Source organism: Dermacentor albipictus, chromosome 2, assembly GCF_038994185.2.
Source record: "Dermacentor albipictus isolate Rhodes 1998 colony chromosome 2, USDA_Dalb.pri_finalv2, whole genome shotgun sequence".
NCBI classification, from domain to species: Eukaryota; Metazoa; Arthropoda; class Arachnida; order Ixodida; family Ixodidae; genus Dermacentor; species Dermacentor albipictus.
This window is the reverse complement of record NC_091822.1, coordinates 163,243,454-163,266,031: the sequence shown is the minus strand read 5'-3', so window position 1 is coordinate 163,266,031 and position 22,578 is coordinate 163,243,454. Positions and strand designations below refer to the sequence as shown.

At 46.5% G+C, this 22,578-nt stretch overlaps 1 protein-coding gene and 1 long non-coding RNA gene across 8 annotated transcripts in view; one reads left to right on the top strand and one right to left on the bottom strand.

Annotated features, from left to right (window-relative positions):
• The window catches only part of LOC139056244 (uncharacterized), a 118,739-nt gene extending 105,771 nt beyond the window's left edge, over positions 1-12,968 (top strand). For all 4 annotated transcript variants that reach the window (XR_011512232.1, XR_011512233.1, XR_011512234.1 and 1 more), the window contains one exon: positions 12,771-12,968. This is a non-coding gene — a long non-coding RNA (uncharacterized lncRNA). The remainder of the gene's footprint in view (positions 1-12,770) is intronic.
• A 542-nt stretch (positions 12,969-13,510) lies between these two features.
• LOC139056243 (uncharacterized) overlaps positions 13,511-22,578 on the bottom strand; it is a 56,534-nt gene continuing 47,466 nt past the window's right edge. For 3 of the 4 annotated variants that reach the window (XM_070534310.1, XM_070534308.1, XM_070534309.1), the window contains one exon: positions 15,635-17,441. In XM_070534310.1, coding sequence (XP_070390411.1) covers positions 16,875-17,441 — 567 coding nt within the window. In that variant the 3' untranslated portion in view covers positions 15,635-16,874. Of the gene's footprint in view, positions 14,247-15,634; positions 17,442-22,578 lie in introns of those variants that run through there. The other variant, XM_070534311.1, reaches the window with a different exon arrangement.

Sequence of the window (22,578 nt, the reverse complement as noted above, 5' to 3'; positions counted from 1 at the left end):
CTACCGCGCTCCTTCAAACCACCTGCCATACTTTCGTCGCGTAGGCCCAAGAATGGGGGTCGCAGCGCGCTGCAAAGAAAAGATATACAAAAGCGCGGCGCCTGCTCTGCGCCGGAAAGAAAAAATATACAAAAGCGCGGGGCATGCTTTCACGTGACACAGATTGGTCAATGGGGGAGCGGAGGAGGCTGGGGCGACAGGAGGGGTGGAGGAGGAAGCGCCTGGGTTAGCGGGGTGGCGGAAAGATCTAAGAATGGCGCTACTTTTGGAAAATTGAGGGGCTTTAAGATCTGCTAGAGTCACTGGAACTCTAAGATCTGCAGCCAGGTTAAGGGCGGCGATTTCGGCAAGGGTTGAGGAAAAGCCGCGGCAGAGGCGGCACACCCTATACAGCGAAAGTTCAGGAATCACACATGCCACGCATGAGGAGTCGTAAGAACGGAGCCGTCGGTGAAAACTAGCACGCGACCCGACAGTCTTTCTTCAAAGGTGGCGGCGACCTCCTGAAGAATCGCGCAAGTGGGTGTGCTCCGCTTGCTTTTCACCCCGGGTACTGTCGTACGGATGCAAAGCGGGCGGTAACGATAGGGAAGGGGCGGGAGCCAGCCGCAGGCGGGGGAGATTTTCACAAGCGAGTGAAAGTCCGTTGCTCGCCGTCCCATGCCAAAGTGGGGGAGAGAGTGAAAGCGCGTGACGAGCTTTTTCCCCGGCGGCGTGCGTTGAAGGGGCTCGACGTGGTTTACGGCGCGCCTTTAGGGCCGATTTACGCTCGAGCCGCCCATCGCCGCAAGCCGCACCGCACGCGTGCGGTCGCGCAAAAAATTGCACATGTCGAACACTTCTGCGCAAATTTCGGTTTACAATGTGTACGGTTTACACTGTGCACACAGTGCAAACGGAAATTTGTGCACAAGTGTTCGATATCTGCAATTTTTCGCGCGACCGCACGCGTGCGGTGCGGCTTGCGGCGATGGGCGGCTCGAGCGTAAATCGGCCCTTACGCTCGTAGTGAGAGGGGGACCCAATCACCGCGAGCGGCGCCACTGCTCCTGACGGGTAGCGCCATCTGTGGCAGAAAAAGTCGAAACTGGGAATATCCGCTTCGCATTTCTGCTGCGCCGCGCTGCAGCCGCTCGCTTTTTGTGCACGTGCAGGGCCCTCTCCTCGCTTTGCACGTGCGGCGCGTCACAATGTATCGCCTTCAGTGCGGCTTCAAAAAGATCGGCCAGCTATTTTAGGAAAGCCAACTTGTTAAAAGGAAAAAAGCTCGTCAGTCACGCAAACTCTTTGGAGCAGACAATCAACGGCAACGATGCACAGCTCAATGCAAAATGTATTTCATATCGTGTACGACGTGTACCTCGAGGTGAGGGTCATTCTGTCATATGTTAAAAATACTGATTGTCTATACACACTGCGAAATGAAGCCGCGCACTCTCGATGTTTTTCGTTGTCGAATATGAAGCGTATGCTTTAGTTGTTTTGATATGGCAGCCTTACAGTTGTTGTCGTCTGCTGTCGAAGTCGAACGTTTGCGGCGTGCGAAAAAAAAAAATAATTGTACGGCCATGGCATCCCACTGAAAAGCCTGGGAAGATACAACACTTGTGCTTCGCCCGTTAGAGGATCACCCACTGACTCGGCGGCGAGGCAGCTGAAATGTAAGCACTGCGAAGCTAGTTGAACTGCTCACCTCGTTGATTTCGGCGGTCGCGTCATGATTGCACTCGAGTTTTGTTAAAGTACCGGCTTTACAGGCGCATAAAACCTGCTGCGCGAACGCAGTTCAGTGTGAGTGATGCAGAATTAAAGGCGCGATATGGTACCGTGCGCGTGATGCGCTCGCGTAATTAGCGCGCTAGTGAACGCACACTCGAAACACTGTGCTGAATGTTTATATTAGTAAACGTAAGCATGGGCCCTATAACGTAAAACTATTCCAATATGTTTCTATTCCAATTTCCTGACGTCAAATTTGCGTAACCACCGACGCAAGCACCGGGCGGTCACCCATAGGGTTGTCTGAACAGACCAATCAAACGCTCTCCTCGTTCATAGGACGTCCCTTTTGTTTGCTTGAAAAACGAATAACATTGCTTACACTGAGCGGCTTGTTGTATCTAATTGGCTCACAAGAAGCGAGCAGAACGCTCAAGTGGAGAGGGATTCGATGGGGCCGAGCCACTGTACTGAAAACCGATAACCGGATGAAGAGGGTGGTGCTGGCGTCTGCGATTGGTCGGCTTTCCCTTACTTAGCTTGTGGTGGCTGGTCGAAAATCGCGGCGGCATGCAACGGAAGCTTAAGAATGACGCTAAAATTGACCCTCAGCAAAGAAAAGTTGGCAGAATGAGGTAGTAAACGTGCCGAAAGTTCTTGAAAACGTTACACGGTCACGCAAGAAGTTTTATTATACGCAAATACACCCATGCTCTCCGGCAGGTGCGAGTAGTCAGCGTCTCAGCGATCGGCGGCAGCTATCTTTTATTCCTTTTGGAACGGGGCAGCCTGCGGCTATTCCGAAAAAAATTCAGTTTTGTTCGGCATATTAATGCATCTTTATCGCGTACACGTCACTTTGACGTGGTGAGTTCGTGCGGTTTTGTGACGTCGCGTGACAGGCAGGTGAAGTGGGTGCACCCCGAAAACTTTTCACCAATAGCCGAGGGCTAATGGCGAAAAGGGGTCGAATCAGAAAGAACTGTTTTTCTTTTTTCTGTCAAATCATGCATAATCAGTGTGCACACATCATATCAGATGGGGAGGTATTCCGGTTTTTGTAACATCGCGTGACAGACAGGTGAAGTGAAGGGTGGTCGAAAAAAGTTTTTGACCAATCGCGGAGGGCTGATAGCAGAATTGGAATAGAAAAGTTTGGAATAGTTTTACGTTATAGCGCCCCATATTATGTTGCCTTTATTTTCGCTTTATAGGGCAGGCTGGAGTATTGTGGCAGAGGTGCAAACTTGGAGTTAGCTTTGGAAATGCGCACCATGCCATGTTGCTGAATATTTGTAGAGGCAAGTTTGGAAGGCAGCTGCATTTGAAAAGTAGTGGTAAATGGCTTCACTGTCTCGCCCTTATTTTCATTCTTTCATAGCTGCAGTGGTCGTGTCATGAAAAGAGGAATTCTTGCTTTCGACAAGAAGGTGCACTGCAAAGCTGGCATCACGGCTCAGTGCAAGCACGCAGCTGCGGTGTGCATTTACGTCAACAGTAAAGAAGTAAATTCATGCATCAGCCAGCCCCAGAAATGGGGCAAGCCAAGCGGAAAGCCAAAGAGACGCCTAGAACAAGATGTCTTGGACCTTTTCCCAAATGAGTTATAAAAACATTCATGCTGTAGAATGCACTGCTTCAGTGAAGTAACTGTGCCAGTATTGAAGGTACGAGAACTAGGGGCTCGTTACGACACACCAGCCCACGACACAGCAGTACTTCGGACCGCGCTATCGCTTCGGCGGGGCCGCTTTTGCCATTGTGGAAACTCAACTTCGCGCAAGAAGCCTTTTGACAACGTTCCCAGCTGGCGGCGCAATGCCCCAGCGCCCCGGCTCGACTGAACAGCGCGGGCGCGCGCGTGCAGTGGCCGCCTGCAAACTGGTTGCGCCTGGCGGCGCGGGCGCCATCTATCCCCAGTTTTGCACTGCTCGCTCGCTGGGGCAGCAGTGGGCGCTGTCGTCGCGCGCCCAAACTTGAGCTTGGGTATGACGATTCTGTGCTGCAGGTCGAGTGACCGCCACAGAGCAGGTTTGAGAGACGCCGAGGGGAGACCGTACGGGATTCTCGAGGACGCGACAGCATTGCACACTCTGAGAGCAAGTTGCGGAGAGCAGCCGCGGCCTCGAGCTAGGAGTGAACGCGCGGCACTGGCAACTTTGGTGGCGCTCTTGTGAAGGGCGATCACAGCTGGCCTGAAGCTAAGACGGTGGTCTATAAGGACGCCAAGGTATCGAGCTTTGCGAGCCCACGGGAGAGAAACGCCGCGTAGACTGAGACGAGGAACCTCGAAGCGCGCTTTAAGACGAGGGTGTACGAGCAGGGCCTCAGTTTTTGGTAGGCGAAAGATTGAGGCCTATTTCAGAAAGGAAGCCTTCGACAGCATTGAGGGCGCATTGAATGCTTTCACGAACCCGCCGGCCACGGGGAGTGGGTCCGGTGGCGAAAAGGGCTATGTCGTCAGCGTAAACTGCGATGCGGACTTCATGAGGAAGAGAACGAAATCCCTGATGCGAGCTATACGCCTCGTGCATCGCCTATAGAGGCCCCTCGCAGATCTGCTTCTCGAGCGCCTCCCCCCGTCAGTCGTTGTACTCACGGACTCCCCGCGCGGCACTACTCACGCTCGCTCGCGAGAGCGGAGAGGCGCCCCCTCATTGCGCAACGACTTTCCTTAATGTTTAATTACGCGCAAGAAATGGGCTGTGAACTCATTTACCATAAAGTTCCCTCACATGTCGGAAACGAAGGTAACGAAAAAGCCGATCAGCTCGCCAAGGACGCTCACTCTCGTGTCACACCTCTTTCCAACTTCGTCTCGCTGTTTGACACTGCACGCCAACTGGTATCAAATGCAGTTAGATTCAAACACCCGGACAGCCGCGTCGCCGCCGGCGATCCACCCCGGCCGCTACCAAAGCTCGGACTACTACGCGCCGATAGGGCCCTTTTGTTCCGCCTCCGCGTTGGTTGCTTTAACACAGCAGAGCGGATCCCCCGCCATTCAGGCGCAATCAGTTGTGTTTGCCAGAACTGCACTGCTGGCGTGAATGAAACTCTTGAGTCACATCCTTCTCGACTGCGCGGCATGAAGCTCCGCTCGTGAAGTCCTAATCGCCTCCTATCGACGCCTTGGTATACCCACAGCCCGTCCTGAGGACTTCCTGTTCCTTAGGGGTTTTGCGGGCTTACTCAAAAGAGCCTTCCCAGCTCTCGTTGAGTTCTTTGAGACCTCAAACCTGTACACGCGGCCATAGGCCCCGTTCTTCGCTTTTTTTTTCTCTCCTTCACGGACTTACGCTCGTCTTCTTCCATCTCTATTTCTCGACACTCTTTTATTCCCATTACCCTTCCCCCGTGCAGTACTGTTGAGGTGACCTTCTAAGCGAGACAGTTACAGTACTGCACTTATCTCTTTTTTTCTCATTCTAAAATCACCCACTACTAGGGGTGTGCGAATATCAAAATTTTCGAATACGAATCGAATACGAATAAGGCGAAAAACTGTCTTCGAATATCGAATCGAATATCGAATATATGTGTAGTATTAAAAAATTGCAAAACGATGTAACAATAGTTTTATTACCCTTTTAAAAATAATATTGCATTTTAATAGGCTGCTTCAAGTTAAAGAGGCAATCATTATAGGTAATGCACTCAGGTAATCTCAGGCAATGCTCTGTCAGGTAAACGCTTGTTACAGATTACCGCGAAGGAAAATTGACTGCTCAACATATTCAGAAAGTAAGGGCCCTCTATGCAGTGTGACAACATTTGTTCAGGTAACGCTTTCTAGGTGCATATTTTATTGCGCATACTTACAGAGCCCGAAAGTACATCATATATTGTTATGAAAGAGCCCTGGAATAAAGCTTGGTAAAAAAAAATCGAAACTGATCATGTCTCACGGGCCTGATGCAGATAGACAGCAACAGAGCGTACACATTCATAGTAAGGTTCGTTACAGCACTTAAGATCACAGTGCTGTGACGCTGTGTCGTCGTTTTGTACCTTCTTTTGTCCTTGTTTTCTGTTGCGCTGTAACGAACCTTACTATGAATCCCAACCAACTGGCCCAACTTGCCGTCTTGATGCAGAGCATACAGATATTAAGTGGATCATGTGAAGCTCTCAGTGAATAAACATGTTCTTAGGACAATGTGGAGCAAGCATATAATGCGTTAATTGCTAAATTATTCACAGTCTGTCCGAATATTCGCCGTTTCGACCATTATTCGGCCGTCCTCGAATATTCGGGAATTTACGAATATGCATTTCTCGAAACGAATACTCTTCGAATAAGGAAAATATTCGATTCGTATTCGAAATTTCGAATATTCGCACACCCCTACTTACTACTATGCCTGACGAAGGAGCAGCGGTACAGCCAGTGGTTCAGCTGCCACCGCCGACGACCGCGCGCTCGTTCTACAGCTACTGTGTGACGTCACGGTTGCTATGCGCAGCTGCGCCCTCAACCGGCGCACGCCGGTTGCTAAGGAGGGGAGGAGGTTGCGCCGCTGCGCGGAGAGGCCACAGTTGGCACGATTCCAGCGGACGGACGCGGAGCCGGACAGTTAGGAACAAAATCGGCGACGACACGTGCGCGCGTTTTTATGGACTTGAACAAAGTCTGCTAATTGACCTGACAAAGAAAAATGGCTGTGGCTTAGCTAAGGTTAAGCCCAGGATGCGAAGCATACTAGCCTTTATTTTAACGCGACAGCGTTAAGGAGCTCGTGTCGCAGAAAAGCCGGTGTCGTCGGCGTCGGCTCAGGCGTGCGGCGCTTGCTCAGGCGCACATTTCGTTGTCGCGCCGAACGCTGCGTTGCTCGACGCGCACCGCGTCCGATGCGGGGCGCGACGCCGCGAGCGACGGCGGGAGTTGGAGCGCCGGTTCTCCTCTGTCGTGACGTCACGGTGTCACGTGATTTCATGGTCACCGCCGCGCCTGAGGAGCTGGGTTGAGCCCTCGTAATATGCTTCGCATAACGTCGGCTCAGGCGTGCGGCGCTTGCTCAGGCGCACATTTCGTTGTCGCGCCGAACGCTGCGTTGCTCGACGCGCACCGCGTCCGATGCGGGGCGCGACGCCGCGAGCGACGGCGGGAGTTGGAGCGCCGGTTCTCCTCTGTCGTGACGTCACGGTGTCACGTGATTTCATGGTCACCGCCGCGCCTGAGGAGCTGGGTTGAGCCCTCGTAATATGCTTCGCATAACGTCGGCTCAGGCGTGCGGCGCTTGCTCAGGCGCACATTTCGTTGTCGCGCCGAACGCTGCGTTGCTCGACGCGCACCGCGTCCGATGCGGGGCGCGACGCCGCGAGCGACGGCGGGAGTTGGAGCGCCGGTTCTCCTCTGTCGTGACGTCACGGTGTCACGTGATTTCATGGTCACCGCCGCGCCTGAGGAGCTGGGTTGAGCCCTCGTAATATGCTTCGCATAAAAAGAAGCAGAAGGACATTAGACTTTTCCTCCAAGAAATAAATGCTTTTTACGTACGTGTGCCTGAGTGAGTTCACCTCTGACGCTTTAATTGAGCTAGTTTTAATTGTTTCGATGATACGAATAAATATTTTTTGCGACTCCGTGAGATTCGTATCATCAAGATTCCATTGTATTGGCGGCGCCTCCTGGACATCAAATCAAAGCGGCAGTGTGGACATCAAGCTGAGCGAGGCCTGCGCATGCCAAGTGTGTAGATCGGCCGTCCGCTACTACAGACAGCCGATCTTGCACACCGCTGGCATGCTTCGGCCTCCGCGGCCCCAACCCACGGGCCGCCCTGCTTTCAGCTTTGATGCCCCTCCACCCCCGCTACCCCTCGGGCAGTGGCGTAGCCAGAAATTTCGTTCGGGGGGGGGGGGGGACTCACTTTGCAGCTCGGCCTGATATATATATATCATTCAACAACCGTGTTTACATTTTCGTACATATGCAACGACCAGGGGAAAATCTCAATGACGTTTTCCTTTGTTAGAATGTATTGCGCAGGAGCACCTGTCACCGGTTGTACATTGCGAGTACTTGCTCCGAAATTACAGTCGCAACAGAGAGCACATATAACAAGCAGGAGTTCTGCAACATATACGAGGGCGAGTCAAACGAAAGTGAGCCAATGCGAATATATGACAAACGGGGTACTTTAAATAAAAGTAGTCTGCATGAGTATTTAGACACTTGTCCTACTAACGAGTCGCGTAATTCCCGTCTCATAAAACTCCCTGGGTTGCTGCCTCAAAGATCTGTAAATGACTACACGTCATCTTCCGACACGAATCTGGTTTCCTTGAGCAGTTTCTTCAAATTTCACCAAATGTGGAAGGCGCAAGGCAACAGGTCTGGGCTGCATGAGGGATGGTGCAGCGTTTCCCATTTGAACTTTGCCAGTTTTGTATTAACCACATCAGCGACGCGGGAACGGGCAATGTCGTGAAGCAAGATGTCCCCAATGCTCAATTTTCCACGTCGTTTGTTCTTAATTGGGACACGCAGCCGATCCGATCTTTCACAATATCTGAAACGATTTAGAGTCTCTCCAGGTTTAGAAAATTCGATCAATAGTGGCCCCTAACGATCTAAAAAGAAGTCAACGCTTTTCCGGCACAACTGAGGCCTTTGTTTTCCTTGAGAGTGGTGGATTCAAATGTTTCCGCTGTAAGATTTCCCGTAGTGTTTCAGGCTAGTAGTAGGGGCACCATGAGTCATCCCCGGTCACAATTGCAGACAAATAGTCGTCACCCTCATCTGGGGTTCTTTGACGTGCACTTAAATCTAAGTACACGGGTGTTTTCGCATTTCGCCTCCATCGAAATGCAGCCGCCGTGACCGGGATTCAATCCCGCGACCTCGTGCTCAGCAGCCATAGCCAACACCATAGCCACTGAGCAACCACGGCCTTTTTAATTGTATTGGGGGTGATTTCACGATGACTTTGCTCCGGCCATGAATCGTCTTTGTAACTTTCATGTGCTTCTTTGAACAGTTTGCTACAACGCCTCTTAGGCGCCAATGAAACGCAATGTTCAACGCATACGGCAGCCATACGGCGAATAATTTCGTTTTTGGAAACATCTTCATTTGTCAAAAACCTCACGACACCGAGCTGTTCAACTTCTGAAGTGTCCATTATGTCACGCAACCATGTTCAACCCCATGATGAGAGCATTAAAGAACATTTAACCTCACCTCTGCATGTCACTTGCAAATGAGATGCGTATGTGCTACGCGCACGCCTCGAAAATAATGAACCGAACCATTATTGCGCGGGGCGGGTTTTCTCACTTTCATTTGACTCGCCTTCGTACATTACAAATGCGAAGATACAATGAATATACAAATGTGAAGATACAGCTTGATACAGGGTAAAAAATTGTCACTGGAAACAATGTTCACTGAGCATATGCACAAAACCTCGCAACAAGATATTTAAATATACGAATGTCACCAATAAATCTACGTTCCCAAGAAAAAGTCACTATATATAATGCGTCAAACAAGGCAAATAAATAGGTTGCGCAACCACAGATTCACAGATCACAGCACCCCCCCCCCTTCGCTCCACTCCCAAAATGTATTGCGTGCGACGGAAGGCGGCGCGCTTCCTCCCCGCTTTTCTCTCTTGCGCACACCAGACGCAGCCACCATCGTCGGCTCAACCCCTCCCCTACCCCCCCCCCCGCACGTTTTCACTCGCACATAGAGCATGCGGCGCGCGGTCACGATGTTATCGCCCTTGGCCTTTATTTATATGGAACATGAGGGCAACGGCAGGAATGCGCCTGGAGTCTTCATAGAGCTGCCATCGCAATAATAAAATAGTATCCGGCAACTGAAGCGTCCCGTCGCCCATTACTTTCCGCAAAAGAAGTAACAAAATCGAACTTTCCCCATGCGAAAATTCGCTGCGCCACAACGTCTTCTTTTTTGTGTGTGTGTGGGCGGGGGGCGGCGAAATAGAATAACGCAAAGGAAAGCATGTCGGCTACAATCGAATGCCTACTTTGGGCACCTAGTGGTGCTACCGAAGGAATATCGAAGAAAACGTGTGACGCTTGGTCCACAGAAAACCATACACGTACTGCTCGGTATCCTACAACGGCGAGACAAAATTTTCCGGAGAGGTTGCGCTCAAGCGAACGCGTTGCAATCCATCGAGTCCCCGCAGTGCTGGCGGCGAACGACTATGCATTGTTTCTTTTTCTCGTCTGCTAGCCAGAAAGCGTCCAAAACTCTGCCAGGCGAAAATGCAGTCGGCCAGAGAAAAACAAACGCGCAGCCAAGTGCGCCGCGCGGTTATAATATCGATGCAGCACGAGAAAAACGCATGCGCTCTGGCTGGATCCGCAGCCCGGGGGTTGCGAGAACAAAAAAAAAAATTAGAAAGAAATGACAAAGAGGCTCAATATATCCTCGCGAATAAAAGTCCAGGTAGAAAAATAAATCAGAACTTGGTTACAACGGTGGCTTTAGTGTCTTGGCATGGATGCTTTGGCGCAGGTGAAAAAAAACGTGTATATTCTTTTCTGTGACCTGACGGCACAAATGAACCACCACAACGCTTTGTCTCATCGGACCTCGCTGCGTGCTTTGTCAACTTGTCTGATAGTATGTTGATTTGGCTTGTCTCGTTGTATAGCCCGATGTACGACTTTAGAAAAGTCGATGCACCTTTGGCGTCAAATGTTTGCAACAGCATTAAACCCAAAAAGTTCCAGAATTGCAAATCTAAAGCACGACTTTGAAAATGTCAATGGACCTCTCGCATCAAAATGTTATGAGAACTTTATACCCACAATGTTTCAGAATCGAAATCCAAGCGCTCCGTAGATTCCGCGGCCTCCGCGAGATGCCGAGACGAGCCCGCTCGCCTTCAAAACGCCCTTGAAATATTGTGCCATGTGGGGCTCCTTGCGTTACGATATGTGACTCCTGATGCATGGACGTTGCCCAGAAATCCAGTCAGATTTAGCAATGTTCGCGCTCAAATATCTTTTAGAGCGTGAATTAAGGACATTCTAGACAAAATCAAGCATGATTTCTGGCGCCAGGAGTTGTTTTGGTCGGCGGCACATGACAGCACGAAAAAATTTCGGGGCGGGGCTGAAGCCCCATAAGCCCCCCCCCCCCCCCCCCCCCCCCCTGTCTACGCCCCTGCCCTCGGGTGCCCTGGAGATCCTGCGCCACGGGCTTTATTGAGGTCTCCGTCTGCCGGTTACATGTGCCCTCCTGGAGCAGTGCTTGTAAAAAAAAACGTCAGCTATCGTTGCGACAAAAAAAAAAGCGACCCGCGACTTATACAGCGCCAGTCAGAACCTTGCTCCTTCAGACAGAACGATCACAAAACGGGGCGTCGTGCCCACTACCTACCTCACCGCGCGGGCAACCAGTGGCGAAGCGTAAACTCGACCGCACTCTGCAATGCCAGCATGTCTAGCGGACAAACACACACAACATGCGCTAAGAAACGTGTTCCGTAGTGCGAAGGTTGTGGGTTCGGTTCCCACCTGCAGCAAGTTGCTTTTTCATCCACTTCAATTTCCATTAATTTATCGTTTCTTTATTTTAATTTATTAAGCACAAGTAATTTCCCCTGTGTTGTTCTTGGTGTCAGTGTTTGTTGCCTTCTTATGATATGACTACTAAAAATCGGGCCTCTCGGTTAACTCCCTTTCTTTTCGTAGTGCCTGCGCAGTCACATATTCGTGGAGCCAAGGCCACCAGATTTTCTCTTTCGCACCCGCTCTACTCGCGCATGCGCAGAAACGTCGAGCGCCGTAACAAACGCCACGCCCCGTGTCAATGTCCGTACTTATGAAATGTGAAGTGTTCATGTTTGCCTGTGCGCGATGCTGCCATGTTTGTTAATTAAGGGAGCAAGTGAACGTTTCCAAGTTTATGCGACCGGTAAAACTCCCATCCTTCATAATTTGCTGTCCCAATCGATGCATCGCCTTTCGAGCAAAAGTGCGACTTTACTTATTAAGGCCATCCTGCCTGCTCATTTCCTGTATTCTCTTGGACATAGCGTTAGCGGGAGACACATACACGCAGATGTACTTATATGTGCCTACAATGCGTCCGATATTGTGCACTTAAAGGCACACATGACCATCTGCGCCTACATAGAAGCGAGCGTGGTTCATAAAATAGGTAGTCGAGTGCCTACTAGTCTTGCACGCATCGCAGTGCTGTGATAACCTAAATCAGAACAGCTCCAGGTCTCTTGCATAAGTAGTTTACTGCTGAGGCTGTAATTATTCCACACGCTTGAAAGTTCGCCTATAACTTGCCCATAAGTAACCCCTAATTTGAGGCAAATATATGAGGCTTTATGTTTAGTCCACCGAAGATAGAGGAGAAACCTTGTACAAAACTTGTTAATAGCGAAACAACTAGGGTCCAACAAATATTTGCAACGCTCCTAATTACATCATAAATGTTAACCATGACACGGCTTGCACTTAACATGCGTCTCATCTCCATTGCTATACAGTTCACTAGCGACACTAGGAACATAGCAGATGACGGCCGTTGACGCTGTCAAAGACCAGCTTTTTTTTTGCGACCGCTGTAACTATAAGGAATTTTTTTAGACATTGCATAGGCATCTCACATAAAATGCTCCCCATTCTCTCAAAATTTCAACTTTGTCACACAATGAGTTCTTCCAGGACATTGGGCAAACTTGCGCAGTTCCTAATTCGCTCACGTATAAGCAATATTAAGCAGGGGACGTAGCGGGAGCAGGTTTCTGTTGAATATAGAGTGAGTTTGAAAAAAAAAATGTGACTTCAAGCTCTGCTAGCTCCATGTCGCATGTACGCCTGCATAATTTGGCCTAGCTGTTCACGGCAGTTTGTGCTACCGCGGACTGTTCTTTTTTTTTTTGCCATGCCCGAAAGGACGTTCAGTATCCCATTAACTGAGTCTCCTTTACACTGACAGGAAAAAGTGCTAATTGTACTCTGCTCCCCATTTCATTCTAGGAAAAGTTGTTGGCAACACTTGTGAATAGAAGCTCTTGTATTTAAAAAGTTCTTGTGATTTGCAGTCGTGGGCAGCGGCGTCCTACGGCTGGAACTGAGCCGCTGGCAAGACGGCGGTCAAGGGGACCACACGCAGCCGTTCGGAACAACAGTGACCGTGGTATACCGCGAAATTGAACAAACGCTGGCTCTTAAGATTGTAGCCCTAATTCTTAGCTTTGCAATTTAGAAAATAAATTTAACATCTGTATGAATTGTTTCCATCATTGGATGATATTTCAGTTGAGACCTATGCTGCGCATAAACAGAAACGCTGCACGAGTATAAACGTCGCATATACGATAAATGCGTCGCTACAAAAGCCTATGCTGAGGTTAGTACTGCATATTGCAGCAAGCAGTGGGCTTTTCAATATATTGAAACATAAAGTAGCTTAGTAAGTAATTTGCCTAAGTAACCAGAAACACAATGGAAGTTACACAAAGTGGTGTCTTTGTGGCACTGCGTTTAAGATTGGTTCCAATTACAGATGCACAGCCGTGGGTTCTGTTGTATATTAAACGTTTACATCAAGCATCGTGCGCGTCTTACCAGGCTCTTCTTGCTTGTTTGGTAGGCAGGATCCTGCCTCACTTAGTTTCGGGCCTTACACATGTACACACACAAAAAAAGAAAAAAAATCATGAGCCATTCACTCTGTGAAGGTGGTTGACCAGCGAAGCTTTTTGCCACACGACACAGAGGTGACACATAATTTTGAGCAAAAATACGAGCTCATTTATTGTCTTGATGAGTGGTCGTCGTGGCGAAAAGTACGCAGACTCATTTATTGTACTGATCGGTGGTAATTATTTCATTCGCAATTGCAATCGCACTGTAAACAAAGAACACCCAGATGGGCATTTTTTGCTTGTCCTCTAGCGCATTCCCTTTTGTACATCTTTTTCCTCCCATTGAATGGGCACACAGCGGGGGTTCTCTAATACGCCCACTTCACCCCCATTTGACTGGGAGGTACAATGGGAGTTTTGTGAAGGTATTAAAGGCATTTTAGTTTAGGTGCGGCAAGCACGTAGCGAAATGCATGGTGGCGCGGGTCATGCGCTTACGCAGCACCAGACGGAACACCGCAGGCCAAAATGTCGAATGCCGGCGATCAAGGCTCAAGGGAACTCAGCCGTCCGTGAGCTGCCACCCGAGCAGGCGTCGCACCTGCTCAGAGCGAATGCCGGCGTCCGACACTTTGGCCTGCGGTATTCCGTCTGCTGCTGCAAAGGCACGGTGTACCGCCACGAAGCATTTCGCCGCGGGCTCGCCACACGTGGTCCAATCGACGGCAGAGCCACCGCTGAATCGACCAAATCACGCGCACACGTGGTCCAATGGCGAATGAAACCGTCACCGCACGTCTTCATTTTTTTCCTTTCGCTGATCACAGAGCCCCTTTTTGCAAAGCTTTTATACAGTCGTCCTAGCGAAAATGCTAGTTATCGTCAGTGCCTCCGAGGCCAGCAAACACCTTCGAGAGCAGTTGCTACTTGCTGAAAGGAAAAATGCACGAGACACACACTGACAGTGAAGAAAATTTATTAGACATCAAATGTAAGAAACATTTGTTTACTTCCGGGCCCAAAAGAAAGCACATTTCTGCCCCAGTAAAACAATTTTCTGGATTTTAAAAAAGAACAACGTATATTGTAAGCATGCCGGTTGCTAGTATTCTACATGTCCTAACACAATGAAATTAGTAAATGTAAGAAATGCTAAGAAATCTTACCTCATTTCATACTGAACTGTAACTACAGAGCCATGTGTTTGGATTGTTACTTTGTACTGACACTCCACACTTTTGCACAGACTACATATTGAGCTTGCTTGACTAACAGTAATACTTAATTTGAGCCTAGTTGGTACATAATTCTGAACTTAAACTTACAGCGCAAACACCTAAGACGGACCACAAAAGGCAGATACGACACACACTGGCGCTAACTGACTTTATTTCTTCATCGTCGATGCATATATAATCCCTAGGCCACACAACCACACAGGCGCACAGATTACATTACAGAGATCTACCAAATTATCACATATGCAAACGTAGCAAGTCAAATTCAGATGGCTGCAGGGACAAAGATATGTCATTGATGCAATCATCACCTTGACTTTATATGTGGTAGGCTTCTAAGGCAAACCGCGCATGCTCATTCTTGCTTTTGCCAAGAATAGGCGTCCCATCGAGTCGTGTCTCACAACTGTTGCAAGGGTTCATATGCGCAACAAGGTGCACACCTCTATCTACATTTTTGTTTACTTTTTGCACATGTTCCCTGCGTGGTCCCTTAAACACATAAGGTCATCTATCAACTCAAAAAAGTTGCTTGCAGGCATAGTGTTCCTTTGGCATTTTCTGCGCCGAACAAGCTTTTAAAGCTATGCTTCTGCATCTGCGGAGAGAGCAGAGGAGGATGCTAAATTCGGCATGTTGCTTCATACGTGTCGCGCGCTGTCGGCGTGGTTTATACCATTCCACTCTCATGTGGTAAGACATAGCTTGGCTAGATAGGGCATTGCGTCAATGAGCGACTCGGGGAACATGCGCAAAAGTAAACAAAAATGTAGATAGAGCGCACCTTGGTGCGCATATAAACTCTTGCAACAATTGTGAGGCACAACTTGATGGGACGTCAATTCTTGGAAAAAGCAAGAATGAGCATGCGCGGCTTGCCTTAGAGGCCTACCACATAAAAAGGCAAGGTGTTAATTGCATCAGTGAGATATCTTTGTCCCTGCATCCATCTGAATTTGACTTCCTACGCTTGCGTACGCGATAATTTGGCAGATCTCTGTAATGTAATCTGAGTGCCTGCGCGGTTGTGTGGCCTAGGGATTGCATCGACGACAAAGAAATAAAAAAGTTAGCGCCAGTGTGTGTCGTATCTTCCTTTTGTGGTCCGTCTTAGGTGTTTGTGCTGTAAGTTTAAGTTGCTTGAATAAGCCATTCCAAATTAACAGTGGCTTGTATAATGAGACCGATCAGTGGCATTTTGCATGGACTAGCACACAAATATGATAAATGTCAAAGTACTAAATTAAGAAATTGGGACTCGTCACACAAACAAGATACATAATTTAGTGTAGTTATTGGGCTGTATTTCAGAGCAAGCTATTAAAAATTATCGTATTTTACGAACCAGAACCGACCTTCTGATTATGAGACATGCCGTAGCGAGTAACCCCGGATTAATGTGGACAACCTGAGGTTCTGTAACATGCACCTAAGTCTAAGTACACGGGTGCTTTTGAATTTTGCTCCCACTGAAATGCGGTTTTGTTTACGACTAGATTTGCGAAACTTCCAAACAGGATCCCCTCTATATATTTACAGTGGGCGCTCTTTAAATGGAGCCTCAAAGGGCCAGGGAAATTGGTTCCATTTACCACGCATTCTAGTTACTGAGAGACATTCCAGAGAGCCAACCAACTACCAGGATGGTGTCCTGTTTAAGCAGCAGTCTCGCTTAAGCGATTTTTGTTTATCGAGATTCCACTGTAGACCATCATAGTGGATGAGTTGTGTTCTGCATGGACACTTTAGCATGGCTACCGTGTTTAGTTGAATATTGTGCAAGCAGCAACATTTCACTGCACCCAGTGCAATATATAAAGCCAGCAATGTAACATGTTGCAAATGCAGCCACGAACAAGTACCTTCCCTGATCATATCTAATAGCAGCATTTTTAGACGAAATTAGTCATGCCTTCTCACGTTTAAGTGCCTTGCTTTCGGAAATCAAATCCTTATCACATTGGCCTCCAATTGTGTCATTCCCCGAGCTTCAAATAGCATATTGTCAAATAGCATATTGGTCTTAGTAAAAAAGCACATGGCATAACAGTCACCACCTAGGTATAAAATTCATGCTGCAACGCAGTAGCAGACATTCTGAGGTAGATGCCTAACTATTGTTTTGAAGTGGGATGCATGCTCAAAACACTGCAATGCAATTGCAGACAGGGCTGACAGTGTAGCAACCAGGACGGATTTAACGGACATAAAGGAGCAAAATTGTGTGAGCTTCGAATTATTATTCTCCCTGAGGAACCATGCTGTCCAATTATAAAATGGGGATCAAAAGAAAGTAATTGGATGGCAAGCCTGCATTTGATTAAGTAAATAAAATACTGTTCGTGCTACTTTCCAGGGTGCACACTACCTTCTCTTTCTTTGAATGTGAATTTGTTACCTTGCCATTGGTTGCCAAATGTATAGGTGTATTGTTGGTCGAGGGTGGTGGAACGAATATAGGTCTCAGGCTAGAGAAAACATTTCGACAAGGAGACTTGCCAGGTTGAACAACAAATGTCTCAGGCTGGAGCCATTTGGTTCCCTTGCAAAGATGTTCGCTCCAGCATGAGACTTCCTTTGTTGGACAACTGTTGATGGCCAATGTCGCCATGTTTTCATTTACCCTCGTCTTATTCAACCTATTGCTCCACACAGGAGCTGCACTTTCTTTAAAAAATAAAGATAATAATGAGCTCAAAGGCTTTGTGCATGCCTGCGTCCCCAAGTGCAAAAATTTCTTTTCAATGAATGAGAGTTGGTACCTTTCTTGGGAATTCAATAGGAAGAACCAAAAATTCAGACTGACTATGACGACACGTAAACATGAATTGATGTGGAGTGCCATTTCTTCGTTTCGCACCAGGCTTGGGGCCAGCTGGACTTCTTCCTAAAATTGAGAAACTTTTTCTAATGAAATACATATTAGGAGTATTCTCTTCATAATCTGAAAATTAAAAAGAAATGGTTATTTGGTTATTCATATGTAGTTGGGAACAGTGCGAAGGACACTGGCAAAGTAAGCGCTTATACAGTAATGACACATAGTGCTGGCAGACAACAGATTTCATTATAGAACAGACAAACAGTTACGCACCTTAAAATGCTTCCTAAAGCCATAAAAAAAACCAAAGCAGGAAGCAGTTCTACAACAAAATGTATGTGCATGAAAAATACACCTGATCAACGTTTTGCAGGCTTACTTGTCAGTTAGCAAAACATGTGTCACACTGAAACATTTCTTCTACAATTTGGCAATTCTGTGGGCTTTGATTATTGCTCGGGTCAGTTGGTTGCTGTTGTTACTGCTATTAGTGTACGGTGTAGTGTAATATAGATGGGCAAGTGCTACTGACAAATATGAACATTGGCAAATTTTGCTGCACCAGGATAATGCACGCATTGTCCTGCTGCAGTGAAACTTTCCAGTAAACTTTCACCGTTGTCTGTCGCACTTTTTCACCTGTCTCGCCTCACACTGTTCCATCTATTGCTTCACCATACCGTAATATGCACCCCGAACTGACACAAAATTCTGCCCTTCTGAAGTTCTTACTCCTGTTTTGAACTCGTCACATTCAGGCCACCAGCCGTACTGAGCCCAATGTAGTATAACTGCATAGACTGGCAGCTCCTGTCATGGATTTATTCTGGTGTAATGGCACCACAGAAGCAAACGAAGACAAAAACATGCAGGGCGCAAGCGCCTAACCTCAACTCTGGCTTTAATAAGAAAACAGACATCAGATACAATACGTAGTGACATGAAGTGACATCATTTCAAAAACAAATTCTTCGTGCAATGTAACTGAGAATGACTGATGCATTTGTTCTATTCGTGCTAATCTTCTAAAGCTTAATTATCTTATGTACGCCTGCTCATAATTTCTGGCTACGAGTTTTGAAGAACACAGGAACAAACCAATTTATTTTGCAGTGCATCACAATGTGCGGATGACAGTTGTTGCACACAAACTTCATTAGCCTCAATCTCAAATTATTACAATGTGTGTCTATGCAATGCAAGCATGACTGGATGGGAATGGCAGACTGTACATAACCTCCGTTGCACAGTGCACCGCCTGCAAATTGTGCTGCACGCAACAAACGAATTGATTTGTTTTCCTGGCTTCAGTCTTTTTTTCTCATCAGAGCAAATCTCTCCATGTTTCATACAGAAAAAAAACATTTTACCCGTAGGGACCAGCTACGCAATTACCCATGGAAATTACAAATGCATACGAAACAACTACAACCACTTTTTTACTTTCTCATTCACTGATTGTATTCCATATTCATGCCTAATTTAGTTGCACAAATCATTGTTTTCTCAGGCCCTTGCTAGGAGAGTTTTGTGCTGGAACAAAAGGCAGAAGCCAAAAAAAAAGGAAAAGGTTGGTTGTGGCTTGAAGCACAATATGCATCTAGTGAGCTAGGCCGCAAGCTTTGTGTAGTCTGCTGCCATCATAAAGCCGTGCCTACATCGGGCAGATGGGATGCTCTATTAATGCGAAATGATGTAGAGCAGACAAGTCTATATTTGAATGAACCTTCACGATTAAGCACCACTATAATGAGACCATTAGGATACATACACTGTAAACAGTGCAGATGATGGCCCAAATTTCACAAGTGCAACATGTTAACGAAAGCAGCAACCATTAACCCAGAAACTAACCAAATCCCAAAAAATAACAACATCAAAAAAAGATGAATGTGTCAGCACAGCACCTGTTTTCTGAAGTTACAGGAAAGTGGCATGCTTGTTAACAAACCTACAACCACAGCACATTTGTATGTGACCACCCCCTGCTTCTTTATGTGCTTGCGTGCCTTTGACAAGGCGTTACTGGATATTTATTTGCTTGTCTGTTGCAAAAACACATCAGTTATCAGTCAGTGCACAGTGCACCATGCCATTTATCTATGTGGACTCACTTTGTGTCCTTAGCACTGCTCTCACCTGTTCAGAACTAAGAATCGCAAAAAGACTTGTTCTACTTAAATCTACATGCCTGAACATGTGGGTTCTGCAGTTGAAATAGGGTAACTATAAGTAAAACGAATGACATGTTCTGATGAACTTTATTTTCATTTTCTAATTGTTTATTTGGGCACATAACCAGTCAGATCATTCATATTAAAGCAAGAAAACAAATTCGACACACTGGTTTATACTGGTTGGTGCTCTATTGACTTTAGTACACACATTGAACAAACGACAGGCAGTGAGAAATGCCAGCCACCACTAAATTTCACACGGCATTATTGGTCACATGTGCACATGATATAGCTACAAAAACCCAAACGAAAGTAAACAAAAAGTACATTTTAACAGAAAAAGAACAAGACAAAACAAAGAAAACTTCTTTTGGGAGCTAAGTCACAATCAAGGTGCAAATGGCAGCTATAGTTTGGCAAGCAGACATTTAGTTATTTTGCTCAGTATCTCGATATCACAATTTCTTGTTTGACAGCAACACCGACGGGACATCTACGCATATCTTTATTGCACATGCCGTTTTTGCTCGCTCCAAAATCCTTTCCTGCTTAGCCTGTCCTGGCATTGCAGGGGGGGTATAAATTCTGTGTAATGTAACTTACATTCAAATCAAGCACACAAAGCAGGGAGGGAATTATCTTTGAACACTATGCAAACATTTGCAGGCGGAAAAACCTTGCAGTCACTTTGGTCCAAGGAAAAAAACAATGTGAGGCATCACCTATAAGTAAAAGCAAATTAATAAGCCTTCGTAGTCTAATATCTCTCTTGTGAGGTATGATGATAGCCTGATATGAATTTCTCTATCTCTACATGTTTGGAACAGTCTATGCTGTGAAACAACTTAACTGAAGAGATTTCCTAGTCTTTCAAATCCTGCCACTGCAGCTTACTCTTACTATCAGTAATACAAGCCTTTTAGTATGACTTCCTATTACAAATCTAACTGCCATATTTTAAACATTTTTAAGCATACCAGCTAACTGAATATTATGGGGATCCTAGCAAACACATACTTATTTGATTAGTGAATGCACATAAGCAAAATACAGCTTTTCTTTGAGATTTTCGGGTCACCGACAAAATGTGTATGGGTAGACACACGACAGCTACTACACCGACAAGCATCATGGCCAACCAAAATTAAGTTTATTCCTACACGGGCGGGCACGGTGGAGTGTGAGCAGACGATGGTCGGCTTTTTCTGGAGGCATGTACAAAGGAACCCCAACATAACAAATCCACCAATATCAGCAATTTGGTTTGTTGTACTGTGATTCCACCTTTTAGTCAAATAAGTACATTTGCAAATGGATTGTTTTCCCACGAAAAGGGCTGCAGTCAGAAAAATCAAATCTGAATGAGAAAAAAAAAATTTGAATTTGAGAGTCTGCGACCAAAGATATGGTTGCACGGTGTGTCAACGGTACCTTCGCATAGGTAGTATGAAGAAAACCTAGCCTTGCTTTTGCATCCACTCTGTCCTCTTTGATACTGCTACATGCAGTGGGACGACAGTATCATGAAAAGTGCCGGCAGTGGAGGCGAACGCTTTGTCTGCCTCTCACTTCAATGCATCTCCGAAACTACAGATTATGCAACCCCCAATACTAAACACGTGGGAAGATCAGCACGTCCACCCTTTCTACACGCAGCAGTTCCCCTATAGAACAGGGTGCGCGGGCTGCAGACGTGCTCAGCTGTACTCACAGCCATGTGCAGTGATGGCTGCGCTAGAAAAGGAGACACGCACGGACTGGGCTCCTCTGAGGACCCCCTTCAAAGCTGTTCGTCTTTTTTGTTTCTGTAATACGCTAGTGCAAAAAGTGAATTTGCTTCATTCCTATTAAGAAATGTTGTACACATGGTAGAAAAATTATGAAAGTAGAACATTTTATTACTTTTCACCCCTCTCAGATGGAATATCATACAAATGCAAAAGCAGCCATTTTTGCCTTGTTTCATCTAAGATGTTTTTTTCATGCTGCAAGAAAGGCATGCGTTTTAAAAAATAAGCTTGGTTGCAATATGTAAAGAAATTCTGTAATTTTATTATTTATTTATTTATTTTACAAGTACTGCCAGCCTTGTTACCAGGCCTTAGGCAGGAGTAGGCATTTGAAATAACAAAAAACATATATGAAATAAGATCAAACAAGATAACAGACACTGAACAAGAATCTGCATAAAAAACAACATAAGAGAAACCTTTCACAATCATGATTTGATTAGTAAAAACGAGAGATGAACGCTATGGTTTATTCACAAAGTGCAGAAAGAAAGGATGAAGCCGTTGGACATTCGACAGTTGTGGCAGGTAGCGCGTTCCATCCAGAAATCGTGCGCGGGAAAAAAGAATTTTTAAATACGTTAGTCCTGCAGGTAAAATCTCTAACCTTATTGTTGTGATAAGAGCGCGTTCAACGGTGACTAGCCGGTAGAATATATGCTGTTCTATCTATTCCTAATTGATTTTTATACAGTAAGAAAAAAAATTCATTCTGTCTCGGTAACGCCTTACTGCAAGGTTTTCCAGTTCTGCAGTTCTAAAAGAGATCATGGGGATGTGCGCCAGCTGTACGAATTGAAAATAAACCTGGCTGATTTTCTTTGGACTTTCTCAATTTTAGTGATGTTGGTTAGTGTGTGCGGATCCCAGACAATCACAGTGTATTCTAGAATGGGTCGGATGAATGTTTTGTATGCTAAGGGTTTTATTTCAGGTGAAGCGTTTCCTATTGATCGCCTTAAAAAGCCTAGTTTCTTCATTGCTTTATTATAAATGTATGTTACATGTTCATTCCACCTAAGATCTGATGTTAATACTACTCCCAAGTATTTGTACGTGGACACGACTGATAAAGACTGGTTGTTAATGCTATAAGTAGGGGTTAAGGGATTCTTTTTGCGAGTAATGGTCATTGCAACAGTCTTTTTGAGGTTAATACTCATCTGCCATTTTGAGCACCAGGTTTGTATTGCATACAGCGCGGTGTTTAAAGCTTCCTGATCATTTGAATTGCGT